We start from the raw sequence: 21,656 nt of genomic DNA on the forward strand, positions 1-21,656 counted from the left end.
GATTGTTCAAATGCATGTAAGATTGAAAACCCAAATCCTAACAACAATATTGTATGTTATGTCTTTATTATTATCTCCAAGTACATATTCAAGTTTTCAAAGTTCATATATTTAGTTTTATATAATATAAATCTAGCAACAGTATACAGCAACAGTAATCAAATACTGTACAACACAACATTTGTCCTGACTAGTTTCCATTAATGGTAGAAACGCTGCATTTTGTTTTTCACATACAAAAACAAAAGAATACATCTACACACTTAAAACAGATGTGTTCATTGGTAATAACACAAAGGGCTGTCCGTGATGGAGAACCTCCCAAGTACAATCTAATATTCAAATACATCTGGTACACATGAAACTGCTCAATAAATCTCTAAATTACCTCATACTTATAGACTGAAACTTTTCTAATCTCTCTTCTTGGACTCGAATAGAAGCAATATGTTTAATGTTAGAGTTTTTATTGGTTTGGAATAGTTCACCCAAAAATGTATTTTGTCCTTTTTAGAGATTGGCCTCCCTTGGTCACTATATGCTTACAGTGTGCGGAAAAGAGCAGCATTAACATTCTTCAGAATGTGTTCTTTTATGTTCCACAGAATAAAAAACGTTTTAGAACGATGTGAGGGTGAGAAATTGATGATTGAGGGTTCATTTGTGAGTGAACTTTTCCTGTAAAATCTAAATCGATATAATGTCAAATATTGTGCCAATTGAATTTGTGCTTCTCTCAACCAAATTAAGTTTTATCCAATGGAAAATGTCAAATTACACATGATCATGTACAGTATCTGAACAAAACACATTACACGAGGCCTGATGTGCACAATTATGTTTCACAGAGCACAGTGAAACCTTTAAACAGGAACTTGAGCAAGTTATTGGTTGCTTTTATGAGAGCCATCAACTTTGTTTTGATAAATTTACAACCACAACATAGATATTTTCAACCGGTTTGGCACACTTTGATGTGTATTTGTTTACTTACGAAGTAGCACAAAAGAACATTGGATATTACAGTACTTGTCGAAACGGTTATTCTACAGTGTTTCATGGACAAGACCAACTGCGAGGATTTTGTACACTAGGCTATAAGGAAGACAAATTAAAATTATAATTAAAAAAAAAAAATAATAAAAAGGAAAAAAAAAAATATATATTAATAACAAATCATACAATTTTAAATGTAAACATTGAAATGCAAATAAAGAATTAAATAAAAAAAAGAAAACAATAATGAAACACTGATATAAAAATTGTGAAATATTTTATAAGGCCACAATACACTATCACAGGAAAACTGCAGAAAGCTACATCTGACTTTTTATGTGTCAATGATCTCTAATCCTACAAACATGATGGTTCAAATGACAAAATAATCTATGGTACTTTAAAATCCAGACGGTGAAATAGGGATCGCGTTGACAAATTATGTTTATTCACTGCGATTTATATTTTGTTCCTATTCAGGGAGTCAAATTATTTTAGGAAATTGGTTTGGATTCATTTATAGACTAGTCAAAAATTCATACAGACTTGAATGCCCATATAAGCAATAGGTGGCTACCTTGACCAATCTGAAATATATAGAAAATAATGATTTGTTGAATATTTTTGATCTCTACATAATTCTAACACTTCCATTGTTAATATCTTTGATAACTTTACTATTATTCTAAAATACAATAAACCCTTTTCACATTTTTAGGGTTCTCTGAACTAAAAGTTGTCAGTGTGGCGAACGGAAATTGCAGCAAATATAATTTTTTCATTCCAATTTATATATGTGTACAATTTGCTTTGAGTTCACGCTTAGACATGATATCAAGAAAAACAAAACAAAAATGTTCTACTGTATATATATATATTACTGCATTTACAGCTAACATCTCATTTTACATAAATAAGCAGAGGATATTCATCTGACAGTGGAGGAACGAGCCAGAAACATACTGACAATATTATAAAAGCTGACATGGCACTGCGTGTTTGTTTGTGTGTGCTCTACAACCCTGTTCTTGCCATCGCGGTGAACGTCTTGATGAGAGAGGCTCAACCTGACCAATACAGTGGGCGGACCTGATGTCAGGGTTGAGCGATGCTCAATCGATGCCGAACCAGAGGTTTCACACGTGTTATTCGACATCTGATGCGTCGTTGTCCGATAGGTGGTAGTTTGACCCTTTTACCCGGATGTATTCCACCTGCCTATCCTCGTCAGAATCCGAGATACCACACGAGCAGAGCCGGTTATAAAACAAGGACTCAATCTCTTCTAGTCGCCGTCCCTTAGTCTCAGGGAGGCAGCCATAAATGAAAAAGAAACCAGATAGAGCCAAACTGGAATAAAGGAAGAATACACCTGGAAAACAAAAGAGAGATACTATTTAATAAATTATCGTTTTTATAATGGCTGAAAATACCAAAACTATTCAGAAGTCAACTATGCATTTTTCTTCTTTCTGCTGGCCCAATTAGAATTAAGGATCTTGTTTACACCACAAAATAAAACATTTAAAAAGATAATTGCGACTTTTTATCTCACAATTGCGAGTTGACGCGTAGTTTTTACTTTATTTCTCAGAATTGCGAGAAATAAACACAATTGTGTGTTATAAAGTCAGAATTGCTTGATATAAACATGTAATTCTGAAAAAAAAGTCAGAATTGCGAGTTTATTTCTCACAATTGCGACTTTATATCACGCAACTCTGACTTTTATAACACACAATTGCGACTTTTTATCACGCAACTCTGACTTTTATAACACACAATTGCGACTTTTTATCACGCAACTCTGACTTTTATAACACACAATTACGACTTTTTATCACGCAACTCTGAGATAAGAATTGCAAGATGTAAATTAGCAATTGTGAGAAAAAGTCAAAATTGTCCGATAAAAAGACGCAACTACCTTTTTATTTTTTATTCTGTGGCGGAAACAAGCTTCTTCATTGTAGTTCCAATTTTTACGTGCACAATTTACATAAAAATATGACCTATTTTTATAATTTTATATTTTTAGTGTTTTTATTAAGTGATGTTTGCTTTATGTATTTTTGATTTATTTTTTTTCTTTTACAAAAAGAATAAATATATACTATAATTATCTAATGGCTTAGATGATGTCAGCAAAAAAAAAAAGTTTCAGATGCAAAGCATTTTATTTAACTGATGAACTGTTCCCAAGACAATCTTTCTTTTTCCTTTTCAATAACATACATTAAGGAATTGCCACAATAAGTCCAGGAAAGTGTGCTTAAAATGTCAATTTGCACAGAGATTTCCAGATGAAAGTAATAGTGAGTCATGAACATAATTAGTTCTACAATGCCTTTATGCATAGTGTACTCTTGATGTTGAGAGATCAAATACAGTGATGATGCTGACAAAAAGGTCAAGTTCATGATTGCTGACACTGAACTATTTAGAGCATTACCGTAGTAAGTCAGGTACTGGGCCATATGGAGGAAGGTTAGAGACACCAGCACATTGAAGGTCCAGTTCACCCCAGCCGAACAAGCATTGCCCGTGCTTCTGGCCCAAAGAGGGTAGATTTCAGAATTAACTGTCCACGGCATTGGCCCCATTCCTGTCGAGAGGTAAAACTTTTTTAAATGACCTTAATTCAATGTCACAAGGAACATATTACAGGTACAATTCCCCCAAAGCAACCATGTGGTTGTCTTGTTGAATGGCACAATGGTGATGGAATGCGGGCGCCTTCTGGCATTTATCGTAGCATGTATTGCTAAGGGAAGCATTTTCCCTTGCGTGTAACAAGCCCCAGTTTAGTTCAAAAATAAATAAATAAACAAATGCAACAAGTTTGTAATTCTTTTCCATAGTGTTTTACTGGCAAATAACAATAGTGAGAAATAAACAGTCCTTTGCCTGTTTATTTGGAAGCTCAACCGTACTTGCTTGATGCACGAGAACAAATTTCATTGGTTCTTGCGGAAGATCGAGCGTGCTGGCGTGAGACTTGAGAATGAACCTCATTGGGGAGCTTCTCAAACATAAGGCTGCATCCTAGTGAGGTGTGTCCTTACTAGTCCAGTCCTTCTGAGGCGTGTAGGCTAGTGTCCTCCTCAGCATTAAGCGCTAGAACGAGACACTCTAGTAAGTGCGTATGCTACGTCACACATGTTCCCATCCCCTCGGCTGAAAAAAAAGTATTAAATCGATGTTGGGAAAAAAAAACCTTTGTATTAAAAATCTTTATATTAACTGCGTTATTAATGCAGTGCAGTGAATGACAACCGTCTGTGTTCTCCCAGTGGCTTACATTATTGACAGTTTAGTGTTAAGTGATTAATTTACACCAAAACAAAAGATAACATGTATGCCTCTCCAAAAACATTATTTTTGTCTTTCATTTCATAATGAACTAAGATAAGCTCAGTGCCGACTTGTTTTCCGTTAGTTCTTTGCTGTGAATTTGAATGTGTGCAAAGGATTGTGGGTGATTGAAGGATACACTTGATGCATCCTTCAAAATGAGCTGAATGAAGGATAAGAAACGAGGGCTGCTCTCCAAGGATTCTTCAAATTGAGATGACCTTCAGTGGTACTCGATGACGTGGCAACCGAGATACGCAGCCTTACTAGGATGCACCCTAATGTTTGAGAAGCACCCCGGTTCTTGCGCATCAAACAAGCATGCTTGAGCTTCCGTTTACCAAATTTTAGTGCTCTGTGTACATTTGCTGATCAATGTTTATATGTGAATAAAAGCCTACATTAAATATGTTCATCGATCGTGTCTCTTCAGAAGACTTGGATTAAATTGCTCCATTCATATGAATTTATTTGATCATCTCTTTTAGCGTTCTCTTGTTCCCCTATTTGGACCTCCTGCTTGTTGTATGCCTTATTAAAAATAAAAATAAAATAAAATAAAGTTGAAACCTCAGACGTGTAGTGCGGTTGCGCTTCGAGTGACCCGAGTTTGAGTCCCGACTTGTGGTCCTTTCCCAAAACTCTCTCACCCAATTTGCTTCGTGCCCTCTCTCTAGATATACTATCGAAATAAAGGCAAAATCCAAAAATAAATATTTAAAACAAATAAAATGAAATAGTTTATATAAAAAGAAACTGGCTCTTAAGAGTCATTCAGTTTAGTCAATCAGACTAAAACTGTCGTTGTTTTATATGTTTTTGATTCCTTAAAAGAAACTATCTCATAAGAGTAATTTGTTTGGTAATCTGACTACATTCTTTTGCTGGGAAAGTATATATCTGAATCACTAAAAACAATAGGCACAAAGGAGTCTTTCTTTCGGTAATCATCAGACTACAATAGTCTTGCAATATGTTTATGATTCACTAGAAAGAAACTGCTCATAAGAATAATTCGTTCAGGAGTTAGACTATACGGGTCAAGCTTCATGTTTTTGACTCACTAAAAGGACCTGGCTCATACTGTAGGTGTCATACATTCATTTGGTAATCCGACGGCACTCTTTTGGTAGCGAACTATATGTCTGATTTACTAAGAAGAACTGGCTCATAAGAGTCATTCGTTTGGAAATCGCCCAGTTGATTCAGTAGTGTTGTTGTGGGTCTACTGAATAGAAGAGCATGAAACACGCCCTGTATCCTAGTTTGCATACTATCCCCCCTAAATAGTATACAAGATTAGAATTAGTTTGTTCCAAATCATTGTACGCTGGAATGAATATCCAGAAGATACCCCGATGGTCTGCTATTTTTGAACTAAAACCGGAGTGTCCAAACCCTAGTTATCATTCATGCAGCAAAAACTGAAAAAGCATGCATGCTGAGGTACTTAAAAAAACAGTTTTGATCATCTTACCTGGGGCAAAAAATGCGAGATATAGCACAAGTCCCAGGAGCACAACCCATGAATAAGAGGTTGGGCAAAAGTTATAAGCCCATATACCACTATCTGGCATATGTGTGGAGTTGGAGCACCTGTTAGGTTTAAAACAGACACATAATGAATCATATAGGTTATATTAATTAATAATTAAATGAAAATATATAAATAACAAAACTGCAGGTTCAACCACATGTAACATGCAGTAATGTGACAATGAACAATCTAAAAACTGTTAAAAAGACGATGTTTTATATAAAAACCAAAGAGCCCCAAGTAGGGAAACACCCTTTTTTTGAAGGGCATGAGAACTTTGACAACCAATATTATTACACATTTGACATCTGAATCAATTTAGAATGGATAAAATCACAAAATGTGCCCAAATGTACACAGAACAGCACAAGTATATACACAATCTCAGCTTTATTAGTGACTCACTTGCCCCACGCTGCTCTCTCGGTGGAGGCCGGATTGACGGGCACACAGGAGGAGGCAAACACAGCAGTGCTGTTTTCCTGATAACAGTAACCACAGCTAGGGTCCAACATACAGGGCTCGCACGACCTGGAAAGGTAATGTGAGAGCAAGATAAATTACTTTAAAGCCAAAACGCAAGCCAAGCCTGTCAATGTGCCGTGTTAAATACTGACTTTGAAATCTACTTATCTGAAGTCAGAATGAACCACATTTACTTTCTTAATACACATTGCCAGAATTTCTTATTATGCATGACTCATCGCTCATCAGTGCACATTATTCTAAAGGAAAAAAAAATGCTTGCATTCATAATCTTTCATCGAAATGAATCTTTCATCTTTTTGTTCGTCGTTTTCCCACTTCAATCAAATCCTTATGGATAGCATTAAAGTAAGCACCGCTCTAAAATTGTTTCTTGTTCAAAATCATGTTTAAGATGTCAATAAACATTGCATAAGTAAAATCAAAAGTGTGTATACACACTACTGCTCAAAAGTTTGGGGTCAGTAAGATGATTTAACAGCTTTGAAAGAAGTATCTTACGCTCTACAAGGATCATAAATACAGTAAAAACAGCAATATTTTTAACAACCGAAGGATTAAATCAAGCCAAGCATTTTCCCCTTGTGTATTAAGCTGTTTATAATCCGTTACAATACAATACAGTAAAAAAGTCTGTCACAACTTCCGTTTTATTCTGATTTTAAGCTGCATAAATGGCTCACTCAGAAATATTCATGATAAAAGATCACAACCACGATCTAATTAACATATGACCACCACATTTACATATCAACACTTATTAAGTAATTAGCTCCAGCTGTCTTGGTCAGTGGATATTGCATGGCGGTTACAGTGTGTCCATTAAATACTGGTATCCAATATGGAATATTTGAGTCAAAGTCTAAACACAAATTGGTTTTGCTGCTGTGATGACAGCACAGTCATTACGCATCTATTAGCAGAAAATAAACATGCTTTGTTTTGGCGGTGTGCGTATGGTGAACTGGAGGATGGTGTAAATTAGGATGGAGAGAGAGGCCACGATCTCTCAGACTACATGGGGGGGTCACTGTTATGAGGTTACACACACTTCAGACTCTCTATTACTGTGACATTAAGGAACAGCGAGCAGCCTGGACCTCCTAACACATTCAGTTATTACCGCAAAGTACACACCAACAGAGCCAAACATAAAATTGATTTTCACTTAGGTTGAAAGCCGAAGAGCTGTTTGTTGACTAAAGCAAGAGAAACCCATTAGAAATGGTATAATTTCACAATAAGAATGCTGATAGAGACGTAAGTATTGCAATTGATCGCCACTGGACTCGACATAAACTTTACAGAAGAAAACTATACAGTAAAAAAATAATTTTACTTCGGGAATGTGACGTTTTTCTGAGTGGAACAATAAAACGAGACAAAAATGTAGACTGGGACTTGATTTTATCCTTTATAAATTGATGGTATGTGAATGAAATAACACTTTTTGTTTTAAACTGGATCTATTAATTTATTCAAAAATAACAACTTAAACATACAGTGACATGAATATACCTCTTCTTTGATGCACTTTTCATTTAAATTTTTTTTTGAATGGAGAAAAAATACCTTTTAAAAGGATGACATTCTTGAAATGACAACCTTCTGTAGTTTGGTATAATATTGTATTATTTATTATAAAATAAATACATTTTTTACAAACTGATTTACTGATATTTAAAAAAAAAATACTTGGCAAACTAAATTAAATTCATGTTGTGTGACCTCAGTAGGGAACAGGAAATTACTTCATTGTTGGGCATGCGTGCGGACCCTCAATGGTTGTGTGTCATGGTCAATAAATGTCTTAAAATGTCAGATTTTAGAGCAATGTTATGCGTCACGACTCTCCAAAAACGTATTACATATATCATTTATGAAAGACATATATATATATATATATAATGGGCTGCCTGGGTGGATAAAGCCTTGCTTTACAACTTTTGGTTTGAGGTTTGATGAGGTAATACTAAGAATTGAAAGATGAGTATCAATTTCTGCACCAAAGATGGCATTGCCACTGCAATCTACCTGGGGTCAATGGTACCGGCAGATAGTGATGAGTCAATGATGTGGAGGCTGATGGTATGCATAAGGTCCCACAGTTCCACTGTTCCAATTGTACAGTGTTCCTATTATCTCTGAGCTGTCCTTGTGCAACTCATTTTCATGCATCTCCCATAGAGGCTTGATATTGATTTATATTCACTTTATTCCAGTATGAATTCCCCCAGATCACTATACAGCAGTGATTGCTAAACTAGGACCCATCTAGAAAGGTATTCCATCTCTGTTCTCTCTCCATTCAAGTTATACCCAGCAACAAACGTGTTAATTGCCAAAAATGAAATTTATGTAATCGCCTTCATGTCACTCTTCAAAGTTACACGGAACTGATTTTTAGCTTTTGAGTGAATTATCTTTGTAACTTCTTTGGTCAACTAACTACGGCAGAAAAACCATGCTGATCAAGAAGCTTCATCAATTGCTTGACCAAGGAAGTCTTGCAGATTTAGTAACTTAACTCATGCATGCTCTGGGGAACTGTCTCTTCAGTCACTTTCGTATGCTAAATGACAAGACACCAAGTAACAAGACAGCTGTCACTATATTGGAACTCATTATACTATATCCTATGTAGTGTGCTTATGAATTATTCATATTGCCTCTAGCTAGAAGCTCTATAAGATAGCCATGCCCATTAAATCATACTCACAGATGTGTTGTGCAGCTGGAGTTGGGTGTCGTGGGGTCCGTCAGATGTAGTGTAACAGGAGGGGAATGTTGGGCTGACAGGAGGAAGCCAACAGACAGGACACAAAGACTCAAAACAGTACCTGTACACAAAGATTGAATCAAAAATATATTATATATAAATATATATTTTGGCATTTTTTTCTCTCAAAATGTTCAAAATAGAATTTTAAATTGCAAAATGTTGGTGAAACATGGGCAAGTTTTCATACAGGGAAGTTGTCACAACGACTATATCTTTGGAATTATATCTTTGAAAGTCCAGAGTACAATTAAACAAATCTCTTTTTTTACATGTTTTCATTTTATACATTTTAATTACAATATATGTTGGCCAAACCAGTTGGTTACTATGTTTGCATATACAACCTAATCGCACAGCAAATTCGTACGTATTTTAAGAGTTGGCTAATTCGTACGAATTCATACGGCCTCAAGAATTTGTACGATTTTTGCTAAATCGTACATATTTTACGAGTTGCCCAATTCATATGAATGACCTATCCCTGACCCGCCCCTAAACCTACCCATCACTGAGGTTTAGACAAAGCGTACGGATTAGCACCTCGTACGAATTCCTACGAATTGGTCGTTAGATAGCGTTGGGAAATACCATTAGGTTTTCTTACTGTTTCATGAATTAAATGTTGCTAGAAAGTCATTATATACAATAAAATACATTTTAAATACAAATACACAACCGTCAACAAGTTTGGGGTCAGTAAGATAATTTCTTTTTTTCTTTTTTCTTTTTAAAAGAAATTAATACTTTTATTCAGCAATGATGTATTTAACTGATTAAAAGTGACAGTATAGACATTTATAATGTTACAAAACCTTTCTATTTCAAATAAATGCTGTTCTTGTGAACTTTCTATTCATCATAGAATCCTGAAAATAATGTATCCTGCTGTCCACAAAACTAATAAGCAGCACAACTGTTTTCAACATTGTAAAATTATTAGAAATGTTACCTGCACACCAAATAACTATAATATGATTTCTGGAACATATACTAGAATAATGGCTGCTGAAAAATTCAGATTTGCCATCACAGGATTAAATTACAAACTCTTACTTTGAATTGTAATAATAATAATCAATTTCACAATATTTCTGTTTTACTGTAAAATAAATAAATAAATAAATGCAGCCATAGAGCATAAGAGACTTCTTTAAAAACAGTAAACCCCCCCCCCATATAAAAGGCATCAAAGTTAAATGTTAGAATCCAAAATAAATTTGGAATACACTGGAATATACAGTATTCTACTTCTTGAAGTAAGTCAAAATCTTACCGAAGATGCTCCCCAACGTAAGTCTACGTCTGCCCACCCTTTCAACCAACCAAACGCCCAGCAAAGTAAACAGGAAATTTGTGAACGCTGTTACAGTCACTAGCCAGATGGCCAACTTGTCATCACGTACTCCTGACATCTGCAGAATGGTGGCACTGTAGTACCTACAGATAGAACGCAAAGGGAACATATGTATATCTGAATTTCTGAGTACAGTCACATTGCATTGTGGGTATTATTCTTCAGAAATAGTAACAGCAATTTTGGAACATAGCCAGACACTTCAGTTACTGCTTCCTCTCTGACTGAGCCAGCCAATCAGTTCCACTTCACCCATGTTGTATCAGCCAATGAGATCGTGGCCTTGCAATCAACTCATCCAGCTCTTTCTGGCTGTCATCTCATCTTTTTTCAGTTAAAACAGTCTCCTTTTTTTCCAAGCATACTTGCAACTAATTGCCTCTCATTATGATTTTGAGGACTTTAAATCCATCAATGAGCAGGGGACAACATGAATGTTTAGCTGATACTGTTACTTAAATCAACTGTTATACATGAATGTGTTTTAAATCCTCCTTTAAAATTAAAAACCTTGACTATTTAGTCATTCTGTACAGTAATCAAGCATGTACTCAAAAACACAGACACGCACTCGCCTGTAACATCAGCTCTTGAACGCTGCATAATGAATGTGAGGTTAAGCCAGAGAGCGACACTCGTGTTTTTCTCGACACAAAGGATTGAAGCAGGAAAACATTTATTAACCCAAAGTAAAATGCCATCTTCCTGTTCTCTTTCTCTCTCACACGCATTCCACAAGGGATTTGCATTATTATATGCAGCCTTAGTCTTGAATGCCAAAATATACAATCAGCTAATCCAAAAATGAAAATCTTTTCACCTGTTCAGTTTCACCCTCATGTCATTCCAAAACTTGTATGACTTTCTTTCTTCTGTGAAAAACTAAACAAGAAGTTTTGCAGAATGATAACGCAGCTCCATGCTATTTATAAGTGAATGGTGACAGAGACGTAATTTTAACAAAGACATACTACTATTGATATGAATCGGAAAAACTGCAGTGTGAAATATAGTGGCTCGTGCCACATTCTAAATAAAACAGCCAATTGCCAATTGATAAACAACATTTATTGGACTGTTTTTATATGCTGATTCATATGTTTTTTATTTTATTTTGGGTTTCTGTATTTCCCAACTGAAATAGATTTAGAGCTTGCAAAATAGCTGCCTTTCCGATTTTGTTTGTCTTGGTTTATGCCTTAAAACGCTTGAAAAAAGACCTTTTAAAAATCCCTATAGGAAAAACTAATGAAAAAAAAAAAAACTTCGGGAACCAATGCTGGAAAATTACAAAACTGAAAAAAATCTTGATATATTGTCCCAGGGTTTATTTCAGAAATCTGGACACCTTATTGTTATACAATTCATGCAAAAATGCATGCTAAGTGTATAACAGAACCGAATATATATTGAATACAGTTGATTCATTAAAAATTAAATCCTATGGTTTTGCAGTACAAGAAACCTCAATGGAAATCTGAATATCCAGTTACTCCTACTAAGAAAAAAATGTAACAAGATACAGAGATAGTATGATGAAAAAAATAAAAAAATAAAATGTCAGATCACAGTAGTCGCAATGGGTTCCTTCTACTTTTAGGATTTATTTTTAATCCAAAATAGGCTATAACTTTTTCTTTATTTTTGGAATATTTCTTTATTCTAAAATATGACTGATACAATCTTGACATGTTTCAAAATAGTTAACCTTTTGTACTAATGCTTATTTTCCTCTTGCATTATTGATGCCCACTTGGATGCTGGTTATTATTACACTTGAAATGTAATGCTTGATAATTCTGCCTGAGTATTAAAACACCTGTGCACGGACCCTCACCAGATTGTGTGGAAGTACATCGCTCTAATTATTTCCATTAATGCAGCTCTTCAAACCATGACGTCAAAGGGTCTCAGCTGTAATACGTTGAACATTTAACCAACCACTTATTAAAAAAGGTCATTTCGGCAGCTACTCCAGATTTAACAGGAATGAATTCCTACTTTCGTGAAGACTGGACTACCTTTGAGCTTTTAGACGTATTTCACACACGCATCTTGTTTGCCTGCAGACTCAGGCCTCTCATAGGACATTTATCACCTTCCCCTATTTCTCTGTTCACAGTATTCCTGTGTTTGTGTGTGTGTGTGTGTGTGTGTGTGTGTGTGTGTGTGTGTGTCTGTGTGTGTGTGTGTGTGTGTGTGTGTGTGTTTAAAGTGCTCTTTCTTGATCCTTAAAAGCCTCCTGGCTCTATTCCATTGGGTTGATTAAAATGTAAACCATTGGTTGCCCTCAGCAAGGGTCTTTTGGGGGGAAAAACTCATTCCCTAATTGTCTCTTCTATTGGCCACAAATAAGCTGGATAAAAAGCCCTGATAAAAGAAGGTACATCATTGTAGTACAAAGATGAGAGATGAGGTATTGTTTGTGGTAATAGTAGTGTCAAAGGTCAGAAAATGAGAAGAATGGCTCCTTACTGTTACTGATGAGTAACTGTGTTCACGCAGGGCCAGATAAGAGATGTCTTATTCCCTGGACATCATGGCAAGTTTTTTTTTGTTTGTTTTCTTGTTTCAGAAATCAGCGCTTCTGGCTGTGGGTCAGCGACCCGTGTGGGTTTGTTCAAATGACCTACACTGCAGATCTACTGGTTTTCAAGTGCTAACACTATCTTAAGTCCTTAAATTATGTTAAAATTGAAAAAATGCAAGAGAAGTACTCTAAATAGCATGTGCATTCTGGGTAAAATGATTTTTCGAAGTGGTAAATAAAACAAAGATTACTACTTTTTACAAGAAAATACCTTTTCAGCCTTTCAACTTAAAAAAAAAATCACATTTATTCAGTGTTCCTTGCCGTTTTTTTTTCAAATTGTTCAAATTATTAGCAATTCAAAATTCTGATTGAAAATCCTACACCAATTTCTTTTTTCCAGTTTATGCTTTTAAATAAAACCAAAAAATATATACAGTACTCAATGAAGATGTGTGAAAATACTCCTAGGGTTATAAATATTTATTTCTACATACATATTTATACTTTTTTTAATTTGACAGTGGAAATGTGCTGTTGGGTCTCTTTGCAAGGGTGTTCAATACAAAAAACTAGAAAGTAGTCTAGAAAAACTACCCGCAGCAACAGTGTAAAAGTAGCCCGATTCTGTGGACAAACTTAAAAGTGAAGAAATCCCTATTTAGCATTTCCACAAATCTGAAAATATTTGTGAAAAGCGTAAAGCTGTCATACAAACATTGAAGAGAAGCACTCTGGTTTGGTTTATCATCCAAAATAGAAGGCTGTTTCTTGGCTTTTATAGCTTATGTAAGCTGGATCCTTAATGCAGATAGTTAAAAGATTCTCAGTGAAGCTGAAAAATAGAAAAACAAGGAAGATTGACCTTTAGAATTATGAAAGCGCTAACAAAGTCACGGTTTTTGTGTTATCTGTAGTACTGCTAACTTCCCTGCGAACGCCTCAGCGCACAAATGAACTCAGAGATAGGCATTGAGTAGGAAATGGCAAAAGCCATGGACTCATGCCAAGGTGTAAGATGGATTCTTGTCTGAAAATAGCAACTGTTTGAAGAGCTCTCGGTCATAACCCTGCATGGCAAATTCACCCCTGACTACTCGATGTGAGTCAGGGAATCAACAGAGATGTCAGATGGTGTGCGAAGGGATGGGGGGAGGGTTCTGATGTGGATAGAAGAGGTAATTGCTGAGTGTTTGGATGAGATAAAGACTGGTGTGGTCAACGTCTAGACTGGATTTCATTTGAAAGGGCCATGTCTAAAAGAACCACAATTTTTTGATCTTTTGTGAAAAATCTTCAATTCCTCTCTTTTAGGATCAAAATCTTCACTTCCTCTCTTTGAGAATCTGAAACTAAACTGCAACATTGACTCTGTCTGATGTCAGACAGATGAATACATTTGAGCACAGATGCGGATGAAACACCATACTAGAATACTCTAAAAGGGACTCATATGAGTGAATCAAAAACCATCCAAGTTTGATAACTTAATAACTTCTTTTTACATGAATTCACCGACAGTACGGTTTCGGGGAAACAGTCGTGACTAGCTACTTGATTTCTTCAAAGATGCATCGTAAAGCGACCTACATTGCTGTACAGGATACACACCACTGACCCAGTCCTAATTGGAGCAACTCGGTGTGATTGTTTCATAAATCGTAAACTTTGTTTCATTATTACAAACTTACAAAAAGAAGCAGTCATTGCAGGAGGGGCCAGTACAAACTGTACTGCAAACCTAAAGTGAATGTTGTATGAACAGCAAACCTATAAATAAATGTTGAACAAATAAGTTAGCCATATATACGTCTTGAATATACAGTAGCAAAAAACAAAAAAAACATTGATGTTTATGATGGGATTAGTTTAATTGTCACTACAGTATATTACTTAAAGGAATTGGTTAACCATCTGGGGACGGATTGGGCGGTACCTCCCAAAATGGCATACTTTTACAAATGTGTAATTATCTTAAAAACTATTAATGATAGAGAGGTGCCGTCTTTTTTGCCGTCTTCCTCAGATTCCGCTGAAAACAGTGATAACAAACTTACCCGGCTTGTATACACACTTCCTTGTTTCGCAATACCACTACGTCAAAAGCCAATGAAATCGATGTTGTTTGGCAGATTCACGAGCAACAACCAATGGAAAAATTGCCGATGGAGGAATATTTTTCTTACCCAATCAGAGGAAGGTTACCATGACGTATTCTAGCAAATCGGAGGACTCTGTAGCCTTGCAAGGGGTGATATGCTATTACGCAAACAGCGTTGAGTGGCAGAGATGCAGAAAGCGAACGGACGCGCCGTCGAGTATAAACAAGACTTTACGGAGCGAGAGCGCACAGAGATATGAGAGAAAGACAGAACAATTATAATATATTTATATATACACATACAATTATAGCATTATTTATTGTTTTAGCACTTTTATGATGGCAAGCAGTAAACGATTTACGGTGGAACAAGCTCTGGAACAATTACTGGAGAGTGACGAGGAGAAAGCATTGCTTAGAAAATTCTAAGCATTCCTAAGAAAAACGCCTGGGACTATTTGTAAATAAAGTTACAATTTTCATTGTTCTTTACACATTTTATTTTAACAATTACACATGTCTGTCAAGCAAAGGCTTTGACAAATATATTTTTTGTTCAAAAACTGTTCACTATTGTTGTGTGATGTGTGATTTTCAGAAATAAATGCCAAAAATCGAATTTCCATTTTTGAAATTCTCTAGTTTATTGTACATTTTCACTCATACTTCCTTTATAAACATATTACATGTGTGCTTATGTTAGCTTAGGGTCTTCTGCATCCATAGATACCAAACACGTATGGCTCGTTTCCACTGAGCGGTACGGTAGGGTACAGTTCGGTACGGTACGCAATTATTTGCGTTTCCACTGTCAAAAGTTGTGAATGGTACCAAAAAGCCGAACCGTACCGTACCACTTTTTGGGTACCCTTCCGTTGGGGTACCTAGCACAGTGGTACGGTACTAAAGGGAGGACCTAGACTCACTGCAGAACGCTGATTGGTTGACAGAGTATCGTCACTTGCGCAAGCTACAAGGGGAATGGCAACATAAGAAGCGCCATTTTTTAATATACAGTTGGAATATAATACTACGGTTATTCTTTCACGAAATGTAGTTTTAAGAGTTTTTGAGGCGAGAATGTATTTGTTTAAAGCTCAAATCTGCGGTTTATTTATAATGATTTATGATAATTTGATCCATTCCAGGCAATCACCTGGCGCTCGGCGCTCATGTTCCCCACCTGGAACAGCCTTTCCTCGGCTAGTCGTTCTGACGTTTGCCGCTGACTCTGTAGTGGTAATTCGTCTTGTGTATATCTAACGGGTGATCTTTGGTCTTGCGAATCGATAATTCGTTCCCTGGCCAATCGTTTTGGCTGAGGGCTAAGTGAAGTTTCATATATTTAGGCTATAACTTTTCCGTTGTAAAGTTAACGTTAGACTAGCGCTGAATTTGTATATTTGACTGAATTGTTTGCTTTATTTCTTATTGTATAGCTTCTTGTAACGTTACCTTTTACTTATACTTTTATAATGGCTATTATTGATAGAACTGAAATTTAACAAAAAGAGATAGGGTTGAGTTTTGTCATTTTTTATTACAAGATTATCACTGTAATGTTGTTTATTGCAACATTTGTACAAATGCACATATTGCCTGGAATGTTTAATATTTTATTTATTTAAACGAAAAGATGCAGGGTTGTGTTTTATATTTCGTTTTGTTATAAATAGGCTAACGTTAAACATGTATATAATCAGGTCTATACATTGCCTGAACCACATTTGTGTGCCTATAATGTTTAACATTTATTTAAATGAAAACGAAAAGAGGCAGAGTGGTGTTTTATAACATATTTCGTTTTATTGTTGCCTAAAATGTACATGCAGAGCGAGCTGAGCTATGCTTTCAAGAACGCGCTGTTCCATTTGGAGAATTACCGGACTCGCGTCCTCGGGAGTCCTTCTGCTGAGAACTTTACATACTTGGTATTGAGAAATGCCTAATGTCGGCACTTGCTTCTCGGCATGTTTGTCACAAGAAGACAAGGACAAGATCTGCTGTATGCCATCCATTGGTGTTTACTTTGTCGCTTTCTTCTTCGCGCGAAAATGACGTTGATCGCTTCTTTCCGGCAAACACCACGCCTATCAAGTAGGGTACTGTTGGCGGTGGAAACGCTAGCTGGATCATGGTTTACTGACCCGACCCGACCCAAACCGTACTGTACCGTACCGTACTGCTCAGTGGAAACGAGCCAATAGTGTTCCATCTCCATTACATATAGTTTATAACCCCAAATGTAAAAATAGAGAAAACGGACCAAAAAGAGCTTAGTCCCCAGAGGGTTAATCAATGTTAACATGTGAAAAAAAGCCTACATTTTATAAGGTATTAGTTGTGTTAAACCAGAAATATACAAGTGTAGGCCTACACAGATACCAGATAGCAGACACTCTCAAATACGCAATGTTCTCTCGTAAGAGACTCCCGCAGACTGCCTCACTCACTCTAGGCGAAGGTACACACACCACACACTGACATTTAAGTTATGAGGCTTTTTCAAAGGTCTTACTGCTGCCACACTCCACCGAGAGAAAAGTGAGAGTTCAACAGCCATTTGTCTTTCTTGTACACACTAAGGCCTTAGAGGCAGCATTTTAATGACTGAAAGCTCAACAACAACAACACTGGGTTGTGATTTCACAGAATGTCATGATGACTAGCCTATGTTTGTGTGTGTGATTAATTACGCAGTGGGTTTAATCACACATCACCAGAAAGCTGCTGTCAGCCATGTTACAGAGCAACACCTGTATTCCATAACTGAACTGACACCTTAAATATTCAGGGCTCATGCCCACAAAAGTAGACCCATGTGAACAGCAAACCAAGCTGCTCCCATCAGTTTTCTTGTCTGGTTGGATCCCAAATTCTGTGCTCTACCCTAGTGTTAAAGACGAGACCAGCTCATTCAAATATGATTCCTGAGTAAGACTGAGGCCAGATAAGAGTGGAGTATGAGTCAGTGGACCCGGTCACACTAAATGCGTCTCTATAGCACGCATTGTGTTTATCGTGCAATTTATACGCGAAAATGAGTGTTAACGCGCATAGGATTTTCGCGCATGTTTCGCGCAAATGTTTTTGAAACAAAAAGCCTGTTGAATTGTACTACTGGAAAAAAATATGTATTGCAGCCTGCTTGTATTTTAATGCATTGTATTTTTAGGGCTTGCATTTTTATGGGCTGAAATTTAGCATGGTTGAATATTTAAGCTGTGAATATTTAAATTCAAAACATTTCAAACACATTTTCATTAGTAAAATTTCAATTATCCATATTCACCTTTCATATAGATTCACCATATTCACCTTTGTTATAGACCTATATCAATTTTGCCCTGTCTTTCCAAGGTTTTCGAAAGTCAGATCAACAAGCAGATTATCAAATATTTTGAATCCAACAATATACTTTCCGCCATGCAATCAGGTTTCCGAGCTGGTCATGGCTGCACCTCTGCTACACTCAAGGTCTTAAATGACATTACAACTGCCATTGATAAAAGGCATTACTGTGCAGCCGTATTTATTGACTTGGCCAAGGCTTTTGACTCGATCGATCATCGTATTCTTCTCGGCAGCCTTGGTTTCTCGAAAAACTGTCTTGATTGGTTCACCAACTACTTCTCTGACAGGGTTCAACATGTTAAATCTGAGGGCCTGATGTCGGGACCTAGGGATGTCTCGATGGGGGTGCCACAAGGTTCGATTTTCGGGCCAATACTATTCTCTGTGTATATCAATGATGTTGCTCTTGCCACTGGTATTTCGCAGATCCACCTTTACGCAGATGACACTGTTCTATATACATCTGGTCCTGTTTTGGACACTGTGCTAACCAATCTCCAAAAGAGCTTCGATACTATTCAACATGCATTTGGGGGACTTAAACTGCTTTTGAACTCCAATAAAACTAAATGCATGTTGTTTAACCGCACACTGCCCGTACCTGCTAACTTGACTAGTATCTTGACTCTGGATGGATCTAAACTAGATTATGTGGACAGCTATAAATATCTAGGCACCTGGTTGGATAATTCACTTTCTTTCCAATTTCATATTAATGAGCTCCAAGCCAAAATTAAATCTAGAATCGGCTTTTTATTTAGAAATAAAGCCTCCTTCACTTATGCTGCCAAATATATGCTGGTAAAAATGACTGTACTACCAATATTGGATTTTGGTGATGTCATTTACAGATCTGCCTCTATCTCTCTTTTGAAAAGGTTAGATGTGGTATACAACAGTGCCATCCGTTTTGTCACTAATGCCCCTTTTAATACCCACCACTGTGATCTATATGCATTAGTGGGCTGGCCCTCTCTACATACTCGACGCCTGACCCACTGATACATGATCTTATATATAAACCAATTCTTCGCAAAACTCCCCTGTATCTGAACTCTCTCCTCACCATTGCCCTACCTGTTCGTAACCTGCGTTCTAGCAGGTACATCTCCCTAGTAATCCCTAAAGCAAATACCTCTTTCGGCCGCAGCTCCTTCCAGTTTGCAGCTGCATCTGACTGGAATGAGTTACAAAAGACTCTGAAACTTGAGAACTCCATCTCTCTCACTTTCTTTAGAGCAAGATTATCAGAGCTTTTGCCTGCTCGTTGCACATGTTGACCCCCCTTATTATAAATGTTCTGCTCAATTTACCTCTATTCTGATATCTATTTGCACAATTATGCTCAGTATCATTCACTATATGCCCTGCAATTTTCCGTTAATAACTTGATGCCTTTTACAGATCATGTTGCATTAATTGTTTCACTGACACTGTCTAGTCTATTGTCTAGAAAATGTTGTTTATTTTTTTTTTATTTTTTTTTTTTTTTATTTTTTTTTTTTTTTCTTGTATTTATTTTGTGATTTGTATAATTTTATGTGTAACTATTTGTTATCTTGCACCTTCGCTTTATCTTGGCCAGGTCGCCGTTTCAATTGAGAACGCGTTCTCTACACGCTCACCTGGTTAAATAAAGGTTGAATAAATAAAAAAAATATTTCACTTCCAAAATATTCAAACTGATTAAAAATACAACCTATAATATTCAACAGGCTGTTTTTGGTCCATTTTATTTCGCTTTGCAAATTCGCTTCCACAAATTCAGTGGTTCAAATTCGACAGTAAATTCAACGTTGACATCCAGGAACTGCAGGAAACACAGTAGATTACCGAGCATAATCTCCATCTGCTGTTAGTCGTTCTCACCAGCAGGGGGTACAAGCGTGTGTTGTTGACGAAGACCCGAGCAACAGTCATAAAAACTCATTTACAACAATGTAAGTGTATCTGTGATTATTATGTTTTATGTGAAATTCAAGTGTCTTCACGATTACTTTTCTTGTGTAGCCTACATGCGTCTCTACCGTGAACGAGATTATAATGTTATTCCCCCGATGCTGATGTATAGGCCTACAGATCCAATGTTACATTTGAGTTTGACATATCTATTGGTTGTTTAGTTGCCTCAACCTTATATTGCCTCAACCATATATTGCTACTAGGGTTTCCCTCAATATGTCAGGGTTCCCCTGCTGGACATATAAAACGCTTAACGTATCTTAATGGACTAATACAGTGATATAAAAGACCAAACTCGCAGGCAAGCAGACGGACTCAGAATATGAACTTAACGCGCAAAGTTTAAAGCTGCGCGTTTCTCAGTGATGCTGGCATAAGTTGGCTTGACATTGGATATTTGCACATTTAGGGACCGTCTCTAAAGTTACATACGACATTGGTATACACGTTTCTAACTTCAATAGCATTTGAAGAGAACGACTTGCAGTCATAAAACCAACTGTAAAGTGTTCATGTAGGTGATATCAGGCATAATGCGCAATTTATTCAAATAAATTGAAGTTAGAAACGTTTAGGCGAAATAGGACTACCAATGTTACTTTAGAGACGGTCCCTAAATGTGCGAATATCAAGCCAATTTTAAATTTAATCATTAAGCAGACGCTTTTATCCAAAGCAACTTAAGTTACAGTTAAACTAACAATATAGGACAACAATATGTAAGTGCTATGACCCTTCCCAGATTAATCATGTATGTAGGAATATTAACATGTATGTAGGCATACTTCCCCAATAAGGTGCGAGTTTGGTCTTTTATATCACTGTATTAGTCCATTAAGCTACGTTAAGCGTTTTGTCCTGATGGAAGGGGGAGTCCTGGAGTATGATGAGGTATTGAGGGAAACCGATTATAATCCTGTTCATGGTAGAAAACGTTGATAACATGTAACTGTACGTTCACACCGCCGGCGACTTGAGCTTCCAAAGCTACCGGAAGTCATTCATTTTCAATGGAGTCTGGCTTCTCTCAGCTGCAAGGAGCGTCAAATCCATCGGCGTCGCGTTTTGGATGTTTTGAGCGTCTTGAGCGTCAATCAGAAAGTTGAAAGTAGCTCACCTTTATGGTAATGAGCTATGACGCCTGTTCAGCGGCAAGCAGCGGCAAAAGCCAGCAACCAATCGGAATATAGATGTCCTCCG

The 21,656-nt window shown here is 36.6% G+C and overlaps 1 protein-coding gene across 1 annotated transcript in view; it reads right to left on the reverse strand.

The window, feature by feature from the left end:
• Positions 1-2,006: 2,006 nt before the first annotated feature.
• slc2a13a (solute carrier family 2 member 13a) overlaps positions 2,007-21,656 on the reverse strand; it is a 69,489-nt gene continuing 49,839 nt past the window's right edge. The window contains exons 5-10 of the mRNA XM_077233937.1: positions 10,429-10,592; positions 9,093-9,213; positions 6,293-6,418; positions 5,828-5,946; positions 3,449-3,601; positions 2,007-2,368 (exon numbers count right to left, since the gene is read on the reverse strand). Of these exons, the coding sequence (XP_077090052.1) occupies positions 2,142-2,368; positions 3,449-3,601; positions 5,828-5,946; positions 6,293-6,418; positions 9,093-9,213; positions 10,429-10,592 (910 nt within the window). The 3' untranslated portion in view covers positions 2,007-2,141. The remainder of the gene's footprint in view (positions 2,369-3,448; positions 3,602-5,827; positions 5,947-6,292; positions 6,419-9,092; positions 9,214-10,428; positions 10,593-21,656) is intronic.

This window comes from Siphateles boraxobius, unplaced genomic scaffold (assembly GCF_051911475.1).
Source record: "Siphateles boraxobius isolate OS27281-9 unplaced genomic scaffold, OSU_SipBor_1 19, whole genome shotgun sequence".
Lineage (NCBI taxonomy): Eukaryota > Metazoa > Chordata > Actinopteri > Cypriniformes > Leuciscidae > Siphateles > Siphateles boraxobius.